Below are 18,355 nucleotides of genomic sequence, written 5' to 3'. Positions count from 1 at the left end.
CATTTATTACGTGTAGAGACGGAGAAAGTCATCATCTAGAATCGAATGTGCCAAAAAGGCCTAGTGATCCTAGTGGTAGTTGTTGATATTTTATGAGAAATGTTAACATAAAGTCAATTATTGCATGGATTGATGTTGACAGAATTATTATTTTAAATATCTAAATTTACATTAATGTATTTTATGTGGTGTTTGATTTTTCCAATGTATGTATAAAAAAAATTGATTTTTCTGATGTTTGAACACGTGTTGAGAAGGATTAAATCAGTTATATATGGTATACTTTTAATTATTTTTTTTAGTTATTATATTATACATTTATCTGAAGCATTCGTTAGTTTTTGTGATGATTAACTTTTACTAAAAAATTTACTTGTGTTAATAAAATTGTTACTTTATAAATATATTTTGTTATATAAGATTTTTCTAATGTCCGTAAAAAATAATACTATTTTTTAATCTGTGAACACCTGTCAATAAAGGAATTCTATTGTATAATTTTTAGAATTTAAATAATATTTTAATCCCTGTAAAATATAAAATAGTGTGTTTTATTTTAATCTGTTGAAGTTTTTATTTCGTTTTAGTTCTTTAAAGATTTAGTTTTATTGGTTTTAGTTTCTCCTGTTAAATATCTGTGTTAACTGATTGCATAATAATTGACTTTTTGATAACTTCTTAAGTTAGCTTATAATCCATAAGTCTGTTAAAAAAAGTCACATTTAACATTTTTAAATTATTTTTAAATCTTTTATCAATTAGTTTAATATTATTAATTGTTTTAAATATACAAGAATTTAAAAATATAAATGATAAAAAATTACATGTTATTGTCGTGAAACTTTTTAATTACTTGACGAGTTAATGATTTGTTAATATAATTATATAATGTTGTTGCTACGTGACAAAAAAGAGTGAAACCAAAGAACGTTTTAAAAAACAAAAATAAAAAAATCTTATATTTTATATGGACTAAAAACTTATTTAAATATACTTTTATTATTTTTTTATCATTTTATAAGTTCAACTATTTCTATAGAAAAATTTAACTTGTTTGATTACAATTATCATGTAAAAAAAATTGATTCAAAATAATTATCATTTTAATATTTTAATTTAATATTAATTATTTTTTTCATTTATATTCCTTATAATATTAAAGATAGATAACAAAATTTATAAATAAATTAATAATAATATAAGATTAATTTTGTAAAATTATTATTTTTTTCATTTATTTATCACTTTTTTTATATATGTAAAATAACTTAAGAAAACAATTATAATAGGACAAAGGATGATTAAAGGAGAAAAAAAGGTTGTGATTTGATCTTTTCTATTAATAAAACTAGTATTTTAATAAATTAATATTTGTCTATTATAAAAATTAACATAATTCCAGGTAATTTGTAAAGACTCCATTAATATATTTTTTATAAGAATATATTTTTTTCTCTTTTATAACATGATACTTATAATATTTAAACTTTTTCACGTTCTTTCAATGTACAGTGCTGATTATTTTCTTTCACAATAAAAAGTCCGGTAGTCAACATTTCATCCTAGTAATCATCGTCACTTATGTTCCTAAGTTCCAAATGTGACACGCTCGCTACATCATTTTCTGGAATATTTGTTGAAAACATGGAGATGAAAAAGCATGACGGCTTTCATGCCTTTGAGGCAACAACAACCTAGATCCAGGGATGAAAACAAATGTTTATCGTAGATTTTATCTATCATATACACGTCAGGTAATTAAACCTATTTATTATAACTTAAGAGTTTAATTAAGTGTTTATTTCCCCCAACAAATTGTTAGTCGGAGTAGAAGGGAAAAACCGCACCCTCTTATTATTGATATAACCCAAAATCTTTCAGAGTAGTCTCAAAGAAAATCCAATCCCACCCTATCAAATATTGGTGCTATACGAAGAACAGAAGAAGCACACTCCTTAATATTCATTTAAAAACACGTGCACTAAATTTACAAGCATTTAAAGGCCAAAATAAAGATATATTTTTTTTTACAAAATGAATGAAATGACTTTTTTTATGCATGAGAATATTTTTGTTTTCCTAGTATTTGTGGTCTCTCTCTACCCACAGTGTTGAGCCCAACATTATTGCAACTTCTGAGAATATTAGGCCCAAGAGGATCATTTCAGTAACCAAGAAATGAAACAATTATGTTGTTTATAAATTGGCTCTTTTGGTTATTAGAATATCTCAGGTAGATTCTAGAATATTATAGCAATTACAGGTGCTCTGCTTATATATCTCTCTAATTCGAATCAAGACTATTTTCCTCTCTCTATTGTTCTTTCTTTGAAGGTCCTCTGTCCTCGAAACCAGAGGTAGCTCTATTTTCATTCATAGATTCTTCTCCAGTCCCAAGTTGCATGACTCAAACAGATTCTGAGATGAAATTTTTGTCAATTGCTATACCTAATGCTTTGCAACTATCTTCCACATGCTACCAAAGGCTAGAAGCACCCTCTGTAATGGAGGCATTTCAGCAAAATCACAATAGCATACAAATGCTATGCAATGCGATTCCAAACTCTTTTGTCTGGTTTATGCGATCTCTCAAGAAATTGGATGTACACTGTCTTATTGAATGCTCGGGTAGCTGATGCACGCCAACTGTTTGATGATACATGATGGGTAGCAAATGCACTACTTGTAAGCACCTTTTACAAGGGGTTATGTTCTAGTGCTATGAAGAACAGATACTTGGCACATGCTCAACACCATCCTCCATTTCATGACTCTGCACTTCCAAAGAGAAAGTTGGATAAGAGTTGCACAGTTAAATCCCCAAGCCAATATGCCATGGATGCCATCATATCAAAAGGAAAATCTTCAAATAAACCACTAGTTGTTGTTGGTTGTTTCCCTCAAGGAAGTCGAGATTTGAAAGACCTCGAACGGATCAGCATAATTGGAGTCCAGCAAATCAATCGTGTTTTTGAAATTGTAGAGAAGACTTTAAAAGGTCATGAAGTGCGCCTTTTGACCTGTCAGAAATTGGCAACACTTGAGCTTCAAAAGGTAAGGAAGAACGAGTTTGTTGAGATTCTTCCTATTAATGTTGGTTGTTTAGGTGCTTGCACTTATTGCAAGACAAAGCATGTTCGGGGTCACCTAAGAAGTTACACAATTGATAGCCTTATTGGGTGTGTAAAATCTATGATATCCGAAGGGGTTAGAGCTTTGTTGTGGAAAGTTGTCTACTCTGAGCACTCAGATCCTAAGTCACTGTGGGTTGCTACCTTGGATCCAAATGGTGCAATCACTTTTTATGATCTCAACAAAAGGAGGGCTCCAAACCCTGAGGCGGTTAAGGTACCACAAGACCCTTGTGGCATTCCTCAGTCTAGTGATCTTTATTGTGGTTGCTTCTTTGAAAACTGGTGCATCTATCCCAAACTTATCAAATCTCACTTTAATTGCAAACCTCCCAACATCTCCACCTGTTCTAGGAGTTCAACGAAATTTATATATGTTGATGAAGAGCTTGATTATTTTGCTTTTTAAGTACACATCACCGGTTCCAAAATCAACCATGAATGCTTGCAAAGAGGCTTGTATAGGAAACTCCTCAACTTTTCCTTTTTGTTACCCTTAGTAGTGATGCTGGACATGGCAACAAAAAGGGAAGGAATGACACGGTGCTAGTAGTTGTCATATTTGTTCTCACAGTTCTGATTATAGTTGGTCTTATAACAGGATTCTGGTACTACTACAAGAGGAAGACGAATGTTGCTAAGTATCCTCAAGATAACTTGGACGAAGATGATAATTTCTTGGACAGACTTTCTGGGATGACTGCACATTTTACTTTTGCTGCTTTTTGTAGAGCAACTGAGGATTTTTCCAGAAACATTGCAGAAGGAGGGTTTGGCTCGGTGTATCTAGGTGTGCTTGAAGATGGCACTCAATTGGCTGTAAAAAAATTGGAAGGTGTTGGACAAGGTGCAAAAGAGTTTAAAGCGGAAGTGTCCATAGTTGGAAGTATTCATCATGTTCATTTGGTTAAGCTATCAGTTATTGTTCAAGTTGAAGAGATCTTCCCTCATATGACAGAGTTAACAAGTTTTTGTTCAAGTCACCTATGTAACAAGGATATACTCTAGCTAGAGTAGTTGCAAATGCCTCATATGTAGTACTGGTAAAAGCTTACTTTCTTAAGCCTCATTTTGCTCCCTTACTCACTCAATTTGATGGCACCATCTTCAGGCCCTAGAGAACACTGATTCTGGATTTCCAAACTGTTACTGTGAATGCCGTCCTTGCCCATCCAACTTTGGTTGAGTGGCTTGTGTTCTCTTCTGCTGGTCCTTGGGAAAATTGGGATCATTTGTGCACTATTTATAACCTTGAGGACGATGTTGCTTTCGATGCGGGTAATATTGTTATGACCGAGCCCATTAGTGTTGAGCCCAACATTACCCTTACTAAAGAACAGACTGCAACTTCTGAGAATACTAGATCCAAGAGGATCATTTCAATAGCTAAGAAATGAAACAATTATGTTGTTTACAAATTGGCTCTTTTGGTTGTTAGAATAAATATTTCAGGTAGATTCTAGAATATTATAGCAATTACAGGTGCTCTACTTATATATCCCTGTAATTCCATTGAATGGGTAATGAGAATTTAGTCTATTTTTTTTTCTCTCTCTCTCTATTGTTCTTTCTTTGGAGGTCCTTCGTCCTCGAAATCAGAGGTTTATCACATATCAAATTGCCTCTCAATTGAACAGGATATCTGCCTAACGTCCTAAATTACTAGCTCTCTTTAACACATGTTCATCTCAAAAATTAAGAAATCAAAACCAATGTAAGACTCTGATTCTGAACGAAATATTTCACGAACTCGGCGTTTGACATAGACCAACGTTGATCTTTAAATTCACCAAAGAAAGGGTCAACGGCAAGTCGCAAAGCCAGGGACGAAGAACTATACAATCACAGCATTAGATGTCCTATATATATCCCTTCAAAAGATCTATCTAGATTAAATATTTGAAGCTAGCATTACGTACAAATTGTATACATGTAGGCTTTCGAAATTCTGATAACTACAAATTAAATATTTCAAGTGATAAGTATAAAGTGAAAGCAAGACCGAAATTCACCCCAATTTTCCTATCCTTTTTTCAAGAAAAAAAAAAAGAAGAAAAATCATTATTTTTTGTGAAGATAAATAGAAGACAATCGAAAGTCCCGCAGCATTTGTCACAGTCACAACTTGACAATCCAGACAAAATAAGCTGAAAGCACCAATTTTGAAATACGTAAGATTGCATTCGCAGACAAAAACAGTAAACTCTGATCTATATAAAACCAATCAAAATGCAAATGCAAATCCTGAATGAACACAACTTCAACACACTTTAAAAGTTTGTCCTTTTCGTCTCCAACAACTATAGAAAAATTAGAAAAAGTGATCAAATTTGCAAACAATAATAAAATCCAAGAATTCTAAACCTGATTATTCAGTCCAAAGTATATAGTAGCATTAGCAGAACATAAGATTGAAATATTAAATGCTATAATCCCCAGCAAACAGAAGGATTTCGTCAATCCCAATAGCACGAGCATGATTTTGAATCTGATAAAGATCCAATTCAAGTCTTCTAAGACAAAAAAAAAAAAAAATACATGACGTTCAGAAGCACAAAGAAAAGAAACAATGTTAAAGCAACTAAGAGTACAAGGGTATATTGGTCCAAGCCCCAGAGACATGACCGTTCTCACAGACATAAGCTCGAACAACTGGTTCCCCATCGAGATGGTAGCCGAAGCCACGTCTGAGGCAGAAGGCGGATTGGAGGTCCCACGTGTGCTGGCACGTGCAGAAGGCGCACTCGACATCGATCTTCCTTCTCTTCTCGTCGCTGATGCTTCTCCAAACCCCGCTCGCTTTGAAGTTATGGAAGAACCCTCGGAAGAGCATGTAGTCGCGCCTCTGATAGGAGTGCACGCAGCCGGGCCAGTCGCAGAGGAACAAATTATCGTCGCGGAACTGTCTCGCGAGAAGTTTGCATCCCTGTTCTCTCCTCAGATGCCGATAGCCGCCGGCCAAATGCGAATTCCGGCAGATGTTCATCCGTTTCGCGGCGTTCCGGTCGGCGGGGATGCCGGCGTGGCGGAGGCCGGGGCAGCAAACGGCGAGCTTGAGGAGGGAGGACCAGGTGGAGGGGGAATCGGAGGAGATGAGAGATGAGGGGAAGGTTTGGGAGCATTTGGTCTTCCAGCAGAAGTGGCGAATGAGGGTGGAGAATCGGGTGGAGACGCACGCCGCGCGCGCCCAGTGTCGTGGATCGTCGTCTAGCTTCGCCAGAATGGAGAGGACGATGTCGTCTGTTAGCGCTGCGAAAACGCTTTCCTCCATCGTCGTTTGGTGGTTCTGTCGCAAATGGATTTGACTCTTGGAGATACAACCGCCTTCTGTTAAATGCCCAAAGCCCCTTGAAACCTTTTTTTTTTTTCTTGAGGCGCAACTGGCATCTGTTATTATGCCACCCTCTCTCTCTCTCTGTCACAAATAAAAGTGTTTTTTTTTTAATATATGTGATAGATTCTATGAAGATTTACACAACTCATACGAGTCTGTTTAATTAAGTAAATTAATCTTCTTAACAAAAGTGTATTTAATTGGAGTAACTTTTAATTTTATTAAAATCAATTTCAAAATTAAATTTATGGTCAAAGCTGTTAATAGTAGTTTCAATGTTCAAAGTAATGAATAGTTTCTTCAACGTTTTTAATTCTTCATCCTGATTTTGGAATCAAGATTAATTCTAAAAATATGTTTAAACTTATAGTTAAAGACTATTTTCTTAGACAGAAAATTTCGTGAAAATTAATTTTGTCTGTTTTAATAAACTGGATCTTTTATACATATAGTCATAAATCAAACACCTAATAATATGTTTATAAGAATCTACCTTTCTTTGAGTTTATGTTAGACTTTATTATTGGTTCTTTCTTTTTCTTTTCTCTTTCATTTCTTAAAAAAAAAAAAAAGATATTGCTAACTAGGATCTTAAGGATATTGGTTAATGAATTAGAATAAAAAATGTTTAGTGTGTAAATCATAGAAAAATACAAAAAAATTATGAACAATGCAATTTTTCATCTCCTTTCTACTTTAAGTTTCTTAATTTACGATATTGATTAATATTTGTAAAAAATAAATAAATACATATATAGTCTCTAAAGATAAAATTAAAACTATTGTGGGATAATAACTTGTAATTTGTAAACTTGTGCTTCAAAGTCCAACCCAATGATAAGGAGAAGGTCAAATACACGGTGCTGCAGTTGTATTTTGCACATGCACCCAGCTGTTATCTCCATTTTTTTTTTCATTGTTTTGGATTCTTAAAAAAATGTTCGGGATTATAAATATAATTGAAAAAGAATAAATGGAAAGAACAAGCCAAGTAAAACCTAGGGGCTAAAGACAATGGGCAGTCTAGTGTCTAAGTTCAGATCACCACTTTATCGCTCTTGGCAGGAAGGTTTTTGTTGCATTGATTTTACCTTCAGTTAAGTTCAACACTTGAACCTCAAAGATATGTGTCACTAGGTCACTAGGATTCACATTGGACTTTCAAAAGTCACAAATACTGAAAATGTAATATGTTTGGTTTAATTTTAGATTAAGCATGTACAATTACATGTATGTATATTTTGTGACAAGCAAAAATTCATAATTTTTTATTTAATCATTGTTTGGAGATTTTTTAACGGCTAATCAAACATACTACAAGTAATTTGAGAAAACTAAGAAGTTATGCACTTCCTAATTCATGTCTAATTGTTGGGTATTTTAAAAAATATATTTTTATCTATCTCTAGTTTTCAAAATTTAAGATAATATCAATTACTCTTTTCTTAATTAGTTGTTTACTTTTTATCTAATCTTTAATCAATTAACATATTATTTATTGTGAAATATAAATGAAAAAAGGGGGAAAAAAGAAATCTTATAACTGTTTTATTATGATTGAGAAAATGTATTGTATTTCTTAATTTTAATATAAAAATCTTAAAAGACAAATAAAAAGAAACAGATGAAATAATAATTATGTAATATTATCACATAGTCGATCAATATTTTTATGATATAATGGTTATTCATTCGTGATTGTTTCAGTTGTAATAATTTTGATTTTTTACGGCTAGCCAATGTATTTCAATTTCCTTTCCAAACGTCCAATAAATTAATAGTGTGTTTGGGATATGTTCAGGAGAAATGTAATTATGATTTTTATTTTACCTTTAAGATACTAATTAAAGAAGGAATAAGTAAAAAGTTTTCAAGTTGAGGTTGTATTAGAAATCATAGTTTAGTATATTGATGTACTTTCCAATAAGAAAAAACTTATACTTTTGATTATTCTAAGTGCATAGGTTAATATTTTCCTCAAATCATTTAACTTCTTATTTTTAAGTTTGGGATGTGAAAAATCATATTTAAATTGTGGAATTGAACACATATTAAGAGAAATATTTTTTTACATCACTAACACAGTTATTATTGGTTAAAATTGAATAAAAAAACACAAATATCTAAGTCTTATTTGATTTTTAATAAGTTACATTTATAATTTTATAACTTCTTCACAAATTTTAACCAATAACAAAAATATATATTAGGAAGAATGTATTATTAACGATCATCATAAACTAATACTTATTTCGTCTAAAATATATTAGGAAGATGTAGAACTTAAACCTTTTGTTTCTCTACAAAATTGAGCCGAAATGAACAGCCTAGGTGTTGTGTGAGATATATTTTGTGTATACGATGTTTTTCTAAAAATTTTGAATCGTCAAAATAAATGAATTGATATATATATATATATATATATATATATATATATATTATTTTCTCTATTTCTTCTATATTTTTCTCAAACAAATCACTTAGAAAATTCATTCTATTTCTCGTTCATTTGCACTTACCCCATATCTTCTTTTCCTTCTAATAAATCTAACATGACATTTATATGTATTTTTATTTATGCTAGATTGTGTTTTTAAACATTTCATAAATTAGTTTGATATGTTAATTATTTTTAAATAATAAAATTTTTAAAAACATAATACACCAAAAGAAATTATGATTGCATTTTATAAACATCAAAATACAATACAAGAATAACAACACATACATGATAATTTGTTATATGTACATCATTTGACGGATAATAAATAATACAAATAAAATAATATAAAATTTACTAAATTTAAATGTGCAACAACACAATTTTTTCATCTTATATATTATTGTCTCTTAATATTTTTTAAATCAAACATGAAGAAAATTATCCCATCCAATATCATAATTTTTAACAAATTAAACGGATCCTACATGCAGGGGCAAAACCAATATATAAAAAAAATTATGACTTATAAAATAACATTTAAAGCTTTATATGCATGATGTATTAACAGAATTGAATTCAGTGAAAATAGTTATTAAATGAAGATTAAAATATTGATTATATGTACTGCTATGGTAAGAAGTGAATATTAGTGGAGGCAGTGAGTGGTGTGGGCACAAAATATCAAAATCCATTCTCTGATATCTCTTCCAACTTGGCGTGTGTCTGTGATGACTCAATCGATGTCGCACAAGCCTTTGGACTCGCGCCACACCACAGACTCCTGCTTGTTGCAGCTCCGCACCTGGAAACCCTTCAAGCTCCAGCAAGACGGGCCCCACCCCAAACCCTACTACCACAAACGCCCCTGCCTCTCCGATCGCACAACCACCTCGTTTTCCCTCGACATGTCCAAACTCACCCTCGCCGACGACGACAATCACAATCCCAACAACCGCGCCACCAATTACCGCCTCGTCGCTCGCAAGAGGCGCCGCCGCGGCTCGCGATCCGTGTCCGGCCGCAGCAGCGACCGGAGCGGGACGCGCCGGTGCTGCTCCGTGGGGGCCTCCGCCGCGTACGGCACCTGCTCCGATTTCCCGGTGGCCATGGGCACCGACTCCAGCGGGGAGCTCTTCGGCAACGGCGATCCGAACTGGTCTTCGGACGTGAGCGAGGCGAAGAATTCGAGGAGGGAGAGAGAGAGGGATGGCGGGAGTGGCGAGAAGGAGAATTTGGGCGTTGGGTTTGGGGTGAGTGGCTGTTCTGAAGCGAATGGGAATGAATCGGGGTATGGGAGCGAACCGGGTTATCGCGGGGATGCTGAGTTTGGATATGGGGATGAGTTTGATGAGGAAGAAGATGATCCCAGATTGTTGTTCTGGGGTGACCAACTTGGAGGTAAAGCTTCTTCTGTTTTAGTTCCTTTCTATTGGATTTAGTTGTTTTCTTTTTCCTTTGAAGCTCGTGGATGATGTTTGATGTGTGCGTTTGGTTTGACGTTAGAGAATTGATTTTGGGTCTAAAATTGATTTTACATGTTTGGTTTCATGTTGCAGAACATTTCAAAGTTTTCTAGGTCCAGAATTGATTGAGTTGCAGCAACTTAGAGTATCTTTTGTATTGGATCAGAAAATTTCAAAATTTACTCTTAACTTGATTCTATAATAAAAACATCTGAACATAAATCACATCACTTCCTAATCAATTTTAACCAAAATTAATTCCATTCAAAGTCAATTTTGCCAATGCTAATCCAAACTCGCACTAACTTGTTGTTTTGCTTTTGCTTGGGAGGTATTTATATTTATGTTTCTAGTTGGGGCTGGTGAATTTTTGTGTTAGGAATGTTTCAAATGAAAGGATTGGTTTTTTTGTCTGTGAGTTCTTTTACAAAACTTGTTTGAATTAGTATATAATAAGGTTTCAGTTCATTCACAAATCATTTTGGGGTAATATTCTTACAGTGTTTTAAATCCTGGATAGCCGAATGTAGTAGTGTGTCCCAAAAATGCTATAGCTGAATAGCAGATAGCGGGATAGTAGATAGAAGGATAGCTTATTTAATGTTATACTATATACATATAAATGCTCAAAACTGATAAAAAAAAGTTACTCAAAATTAATGACATTCATAGTGAGTTTGTAAGTCCTACCTGTTTTGATGGGATTTCTTAATTATTTCATTTCAAGTGGATTCTGCTCAATTCTAAAGTTGTGGCATTCCAAATATTGGACCAGTGAGTTTGTTTCTCCTCAATTTTGGATATGCTTTTTGAGCCTTTGTTTGAAAGAAAAACTGAAGATAACATGTTTATGTTACATATAGGTATACGTATTGTCTGTTGTTTTGCCTTTGCTATGGTGCAATTTAAGCTGGGTTGCTGGAGAAAACCCATCAATGTTTGCGACATTAATCATTATTATTTAGGGTGTATTTAGAATCAAGTTGAACATCCAAGGGGAAAAAGGGAGAAACTTCTTGTAGAGCAAATATTGTTGGAGTGAAATTTCTTAGACCTTAAAATATAAAGATTTATTGGGAGATAAATAAAAATTTTAGTTCTAAAAATGAAATGAAATAAAATAAAATCAGCAGAACTTTTCCATTGGTTATTTGTGACAGCAAAGGAATCGACATGGAGATTCCATTGAGCTCTGGACAGATTTTCGGGACAAGCAAGTGGCCCAAGATGGGTCAGACCCTAGTCCACACAAACCTCATCCCAAACCATGCCCTCGGGAACATTAGAGCCATGTGGTGCTGTGCCATGAAGAAAAACATCTTTGAAACTGCTGTTGTTACTGGCAAAGTCAATGGCAGCATAACAAATGAGGAAGTCTTGGAATCCATCAAAGTGACAGCATTGTTTCCTGTGAATAAACTCCAGGTGCCAGGGGTTAAATCGTCAACAGAAGAGGCTGTAGAGAAGAGACTAGAAGCTGATGCCAGAGAACATTTGGATTAAAATATACTATAGAGGCTTTGCTGGATAATTTGGACTGAAAATTTATGTATACGAAAATGAAAGTCACGACTCAGGCAGAAAAAAAATGATCATATTCTCACGTGGGAATAAATTTTACTCCTTAAAGAGGGAAATTTAAGTTCCTGTAAAATTCTCTTTTCATTATTAGTTTGCCAAACATCTCATTTTTAAGAAAGCTTAACTTCAAATTTCTCCCTGGTTTACCCCCAAACCATACTTAGCCTCAATGATAATATATTTGGTGTTGGGAGGGTGATGCTTGGATTCCATTATGCTATGTATCTTGTTGGAGTTTGGTAAAGCTTCTGATTGGTGAATAAAAGGATCATCTAATCTGCATCCCGACTTATTAAAAAGGACCCTTTTCTATTTGAAGTTACACCTTGTTGGGAAAACAACAGTGACAATCTATTGCCTCAAATCCTCCTCCCCTTTTCAACTATGTAGTGTTTGAGTGGGAAGACGAAGATCTAAAGTATAGTTTTTGATCAGCTGCCTTTAAAAGGCCACCAATTTTTTTTTAATGTTTTTAAAGAATGTTAATTCCCAGTTTCTAGATGCTTGGCAAGATGTTTGGAGAGTGTGCTGAGAAACTCTTTGCCAAGATAACTCTTTGCAAAAATCTAGGTTTGATGGTTGGGGCTTGAGGTCTCAATGATCACAAGTCGATGGATGGAACAGTACAATTGTGTTGGTGACCATAGTGTGGTGAAAGGGAAGATTATTGAGAGTTTTTTTTTTCTTTCTTTCTAGAAGTGCTATCATGATATTATGAAGTTGCACATTGTATATTTGTGCCAAAAACTATTGACTTTCAGAAAACAGAAGGTTGTTTAGAAATGGCATTGCTGTTTGGACAGTAACTTTTTAGGTAAGGGAATGGAATTCTGAAGATATTGATTAATCACTAGAAAAAGCATAAATGCAATTACAAGAAATTGTGTTTTTGCTTTTGCCTTTTCAACTGATGCCTGGTGACAATTTGCTATATTTGCTAGCTGCCTTTCATAAAGATTTTGTGTTGCTCTTCTATAGCATGCCATGAAAGTTTAAATGGAACTTTCAATTAGGATAAGCTAAATGCTACTCTGATAAACTTTACTGATCCTCTGTTGCGTGTTCCTGTGGATTGTGGACACACAAACCAATGTGTTATGCAAGAGTGGATAGGTTGAAAGGCTCTAGTTTATTGTGTGCTTATCTGATTATGTTTTTTGGATTTCATACAAATATCTTCAAAGCATTATCTACTAATTGATTTGTTTCATATAAAACTAGTACTATAATTGGCTGTTTCAGAGACTGACTTGACTTTTCATTGCACCAGCTGTAGATTCTAAAATGGAGATGGTTGGGGAGAACACCTTGCTAGATCAAAAATCTCATCATAGATGCCGTCGCAGGAAGCATGATTGTAGAATGGTTGATGCATTAAGGTGATTATCGCAGAAATCAGTGGACTATGAACACAACGGAATTCTATCTTGCCTTGCATATTGGACGGACTGCCTGACCCATTTGCCAAATCAATATCCAAAGTATTTTGGCGAGTATGAAAAATATGATGATGTGGATGAATCAGCTTCGGTATATTTTGATCCAAGTGTGAAGTGGTGTACTTACGATAATGATTTCTGAAAAGGAAAATATGTGTACAAGAACGGACCTACAAGTATTAGGCTTTGGTTATTTGTTTTGGATGGGTAGAACTTTTCAATCTGAGTCATACAGATTTCATAGGAAACAGTTGAAAAAATATCTTAAAACATAATCTCGCATGCTGGGCTTGCGTTTAAAAAATCTATATGTACTGACCTGCCATTAATCTTTCTGAGTTTTGATTGCAATCAGTTATTCATTGCAAGTTAATTCCTGTTTGATAGTTGATCCACAACAGAACTCCGAGCTCATTATTTTAGTCGGTTTATTTTAGTTTTTTTCCCCCATAAGTAGTTACCTTTTATTTTGAAAAAAAATAATCTTTAGGGTGGCTACTAACTTTTAAAAAATAAAACAAATAAATTATGTTTTAGTTGTTTCAAATAGTTTTTGATAAATTTAATTCAAATTATCTTTTCAATACAAAGTATTTTTTATAATTATAACTAAATGAAAATACTCTTTATTTTATTAAATTTCTAAAAATACAAGGCTTAGTGCCTCTTAAATTTAAACAAATGGGTCTTAGATATTGTTCACTTCAATTCTTGATTTTACTAAACTTGTAATATTAGTTGCTGATATTTGCCAATATACATTAGTGGACCTTAATTAAGATATTAAGTAGAACATTTAAGCGAGACCAAGTGAATATTAATTCAGGGTTGAATAGTTAAATTATGGTCAAATAATGATGTGTGCAGTAATAAATTAATAAAAAAATTATAAAAATAGTTTAATTGTATTTTTAATCCTTTTAATTTGAATTATGTGTGACGTTGGTTTTTCAAGTTTTTTTAAAAAAGTAAATTAAGTCTTTCTATTTTTTAAATTTAACAAATTTGATTCATGTATCAATTTTCTTTTATTTAAAATTTCCAAATTATCATTCCTACTCAAAATCTTTATGTATTGAATTTATTAAACTTTTTTTAACCTAAACTTACTAACGAGAATATTGAATTTTATTTAAATTAAACATTAATCTAATTTTTTTCTATTCAAATCTCGATTTCACATTTTATTAAATCTTTAAACTTTATCAAGTTTTCACTAAATTTCTAATACCTAAATTATGTTTTTTTTAATTACAAATCCATCCTAAATCTTCAAATGTTTGAATAAAAAAACAAATAAAAAACTAATCCTTATATTTTCAGTCAAATATAATCAAGTTTTTTTTTTATATTTTCGTTACTTTAAAAATCATTTAAGTTTAGTTCATTTTCTCTTTTGGTTACTTTTTTTAAAGTTAGGAATAATTTAATTTACTTTTTCTTTAGAATTAGGATAAATTCATCCATATAAAAAATTTATTACATTTTACCAAAAATATAAAGATTAAAATATTTTTTTTATAAAAAAAATGTACCATCACATTATTTTAGAAAAAATAAATAAATTTGAAGGGTAAGAAAAATGATACGAGATAAACTAGTACACGCTGTGATAGCACTTGTACAATCAAGCGAAACTAAAAAGGACGCGAAGGAGAAAAAAGCAGATCCTTCCCGAGAGAGAGAGATCAGTAGTGTCAGAGATGGCGAGAGGGCAAGTTCTGAGCGCGTACCGGGCGCTTCTGAAAGCGACACGGAAATCATTTTCCGGCGACACCATGATGCTGAAGGAATCAGCGTTGGAAGTGAGGAACAAGTTCGAGGAAAACAAGAGCGTGAGCTCCCAGGCGGAGATCCAGAAGCTTCTCCTAGAGGCTGAAGAGGCCTCCCATTTCATCACCACCATGATCGTCCAGGCGCAACTCAATCCCGATTCTGGCACCTACTGTATGCTCACCTCCTGTTTGTTATTTTGCTTCCTCTTTTTTCGTTTTTCATTCCTCGGTCAGCACTACCACATCGCAGTTGCACGAACTTTTAATTATATGGAATTATGTCTTACACTACTTGAAAGACTCGCATTCCAGTCTTTGTACATCAAAAAAATAAAAAAAATCATTATGTCATGGAGCTTGCATTAGAAATAGGAAATCATAACATAAATGTGTTACTTCAGCTGGTTTATTGAAAAAACTTGGCTTTTGTTTATTGTTAAGTCGGAGCAGAATGATACTAATGACTTGTCCGCAAACTCTTTCATGTTCCTATTTACACTTGTTTTGAATTTACTTGCGTTTGTGGCATGCCATTTCGGCAATAATCTTCGCAATTCCTGATTAATAAGAGAATGACATTTCCAATTATGACCATTCGTTTCTGAGATAGGTTTTAGCCGCTGCCTTCTAAGCGTCTTCCATTAGGAATTAGCAATTACCTTTCATTGCCTATGTAAGTCTTGAGTTCGGTCACCAGCATTAAGACCTCCTAGGGCTATGGAAGTGCATCACATGTCTTAACACAATGGGCATCTCAGTTGATTTGAGGTTATTTGAGATGTCGATGGTTATCTCGTGTGAATATTCCAAACATGGTCATTACAGGCTGGCATTTGGGATGTCTAACCATATTATATCTGCCAGCCTGCTTACTAAGAGTATCCTTATAGTTTTGTGTTTGCAATTTTGGCATTGCATTTTATCTATTTTGTTTTTATGTCTGGAGGAGCTAGGAACTTTTTTCAATAAAATCTGTATCTGGGTAGACTCAGTCCTTTCATCAATTTTTCCGAACTTATTGCTGCAGTGGTGAAGCCGGGTAAAGAGCATGCTGGGGCAACGCTTGAACTTCCCTCGGAAGAAATTATTCGGAAATCAGGATAAGACAGGAGAGAAGAGGTTAGAACAAAGTGTTTCCTCTTCTAGTTTTTTTTTTCCTGTTTAGGATCAATAAGTAGTGTTGACAGTGATTTTATGGGGGTGTTTGAATTGTTCTGCTTAGATTCCTTTATGTGGTTGTAGCTTTGTTTTTTTTTTGCTCCCAATCCTATGTTTCCTTTCAAATCTATCTAGCAGAGTGGACAGGATATAAATCTTACCGGTAAAAGTATATGATACCCTTTTTTTGTTGTATGATTACATAATGTATCCCAACTGTTTTTGTTTAATTTGCCTTCAGCAGAATTTCAAATTAGTTTAGATAAGTTTGCTGTCCCTTTAGTTTATATTCATTTCGATTTTGGTCCTTATAAAATAACACACTGACACATATCAACGGGGTAATGGGGTGTGGATCCTTGTAGTGTCTTATCACTAAGGGTGTATTTTTTTTCCCTCTGGGACCAAACTGTTATGAAAAAACAATGACAACCCTAATAAGTAGAAACTACAGGGATTAAAATCTAATGGGTGAAAATATAGGGACTGACACCTTAAAGATTGGGAGCTGATACTGAAATGAGAGAAAATATTTGTACTGATAAATTTGATTATAACAAAAACTACAACAACTCTATAAATACCAAAAAAAGCTCAAGTGGGTGAAAATATAGGGACTGGTACATTAAAGATAGGGAGCCGAAACTGAAATGAGAAAATATTTGTATGATACATTTGTTTAAGACAAAAACTGCAACAATTCTATACATACCAAAGCTCAAATGGGTGAAAACATTTGGGATTAAATTGATATTTAAACCTTTCAAATTTAAGGCTAGGTTAGACTTTCCTTCTGCATGGCAGTTTGAGGCTTTAAGGTGGCATAGCTAAGATCCCACGTGTATTTGATGTAGCACTGATCTCCACGGTGCCTTGATACATTAAAAAAAATAAAAATGCACCTGATAACCATGTAGAGTAATAATTATAACTATCAAGGCATACCCAATTGACAGTTTGACATAATCAATAGACATAGAGGCATGTTAGGTTGAAAAGAAATGTTAACAACACATTCTCTGACACATTCTTTATTATTGAGTAAAATCCATTTGGGTTCTACTAAATGCAGCAAACTCCCCCGGAAAAGGTGCAATAAAGTGAGATATAAGGCTTGCACGATGCTTTTAAAGAGCCTACCATTTTCGAAACTAGTCAAACAGTTATCCAAGTCCACCATAAGAACTCTATATGGTCATTCCCAACTCTGTTTTTGTACTGTTAATATTAAACTAGCGGCATAACTACTTGTTCCATCTTCTTTCTAGTTCAACTTCTCTCTTAGTCTTCCTTTACAATTATCAGAGTATGTTACTGCTTGTGTTTATTTTTCCTTTATTCCTCGCAAATACTGGTCAATTAGTATTTGCAAAAGGGAGAAAGTGTTAGAAATGCTTGTGGAGTAACTGCTAACTAGGTATCTAGACCTTTGTATCTGCTCGCTAGCACCATTTTCTAGCAATGCTGGAAGAAGTCCCGCAAGTGGGCGAAAGCGAGAGTATCGGTGACAATTGGTGAGGTTAAGCATATCTAATGTTTAACCGAGAGAAACAGAGTAGCACTGAGATGTAATAACATCTTCGTATTAAGGATTTAATTTGATCTATTGTGTATAGTTCTTTCTTATATTGTCAAATAAATACAAGAGTTTAACAATCACATTTGTTATCAAAAAAGTTTAACTTTTATATATATATATATAAACATTTTTTTAGAAACGATACTGAAACTTAAATGTATTAGTTTCTTATTTATTTAATTTTATGTGCCACAAGCAACTCTAAATAATCAAACGAATTTTCATATATGAAATTATAATGACACGGGGGCTAACTCAAAGCTAAACTGTCAGAATTTTTTAATCCTGATAAATTTATATATTTTTATATATAAAAAAAACTGAGAAAGGGCTGGTTGCTTGTGCAATCTATTATTAATAAGCCCTTGGCAAACTTCTATAGTGCATCGTGGGCTGTAATCCAACAAGAAGGGCTATTGCATCTTTATTCCAGAAAATTCATTCTGAAATGC

General features: G+C 33.3%; 4 protein-coding genes across 6 annotated transcripts; 3 read left to right on the top strand and 1 right to left on the bottom strand.

The window, feature by feature from the left end:
- Positions 1–2,721: 2,721 nt before the first annotated feature.
- LOC106797172 (G-type lectin S-receptor-like serine/threonine-protein kinase SD2-5) lies at positions 2,722–4,139 on the top strand. Its single transcript, XM_014771163.1, has 2 exons — positions 2,722–3,416; positions 3,632–4,139. The coding sequence occupies exons 1-2, from the start codon at positions 2,722–2,724 to the stop codon at positions 4,137–4,139; spliced, it is 1,203 nt and encodes a 400-aa protein (XP_014626649.1).
- A 1,387-nt stretch (positions 4,140–5,526) lies between these two features.
- On the bottom strand, positions 5,527–6,649 carry LOC100798457 (phytochrome A-associated F-box protein). Its single transcript, XM_003518963.5, has one exon. It carries the CDS (start codon positions 6,400–6,402, stop codon positions 5,713–5,715), a length of 690 nt encoding a protein of 229 aa, XP_003519011.1. The 5' UTR covers positions 6,403–6,649; the 3' UTR covers positions 5,527–5,712.
- Positions 6,650–9,557: 2,908 nt separating this feature from the next.
- On the top strand, positions 9,558–13,742 carry LOC100795813 (uncharacterized). Its single transcript, XM_003518958.5, has 2 exons — positions 9,558–10,306; positions 13,223–13,742. The coding sequence occupies exons 1-2, from the start codon at positions 9,637–9,639 to the stop codon at positions 13,333–13,335; spliced, it is 783 nt and encodes a 260-aa protein (XP_003519006.1). The 5' UTR covers positions 9,558–9,636; the 3' UTR covers positions 13,336–13,742.
- A 1,248-nt stretch (positions 13,743–14,990) lies between these two features.
- On the top strand, positions 14,991–17,980 carry LOC100305547 (putative complex 1 LYR family protein). 3 transcript variants are annotated; one of them, XM_006574265.4, is made up of 3 exons: positions 14,991–15,338; positions 16,194–16,285; positions 17,397–17,980. In XM_006574265.4, the coding sequence occupies exons 1-2, from the start codon at positions 15,095–15,097 to the stop codon at positions 16,268–16,270; spliced, it is 321 nt and encodes a 106-aa protein (XP_006574328.1). In that variant the 5' UTR covers positions 14,991–15,094; the 3' UTR covers positions 16,271–16,285; positions 17,397–17,980. The 3 variants fall into 3 exon arrangements, with proteins under 3 accessions (XP_006574328.1, XP_040861487.1, NP_001236907.2); XM_041005553.1 differs by having other exon boundaries at positions 14,993–15,338; positions 17,367–17,980; NM_001249978.2 differs by lacking the exon at positions 17,397–17,980 and having other exon boundaries at positions 15,013–15,338; positions 16,194–16,590.
- The last annotated feature ends 375 nt before the right edge of the window (positions 17,981–18,355 follow it).

Source organism: Glycine max, chromosome 2, assembly GCF_000004515.6.
Source record: "Glycine max cultivar Williams 82 chromosome 2, Glycine_max_v4.0, whole genome shotgun sequence".
In the NCBI taxonomy this organism is placed as follows: domain Eukaryota; kingdom Viridiplantae; phylum Streptophyta; class Magnoliopsida; order Fabales; family Fabaceae; genus Glycine; species Glycine max.
This window is presented reverse-complemented; position numbering and strand designations above follow the sequence as displayed.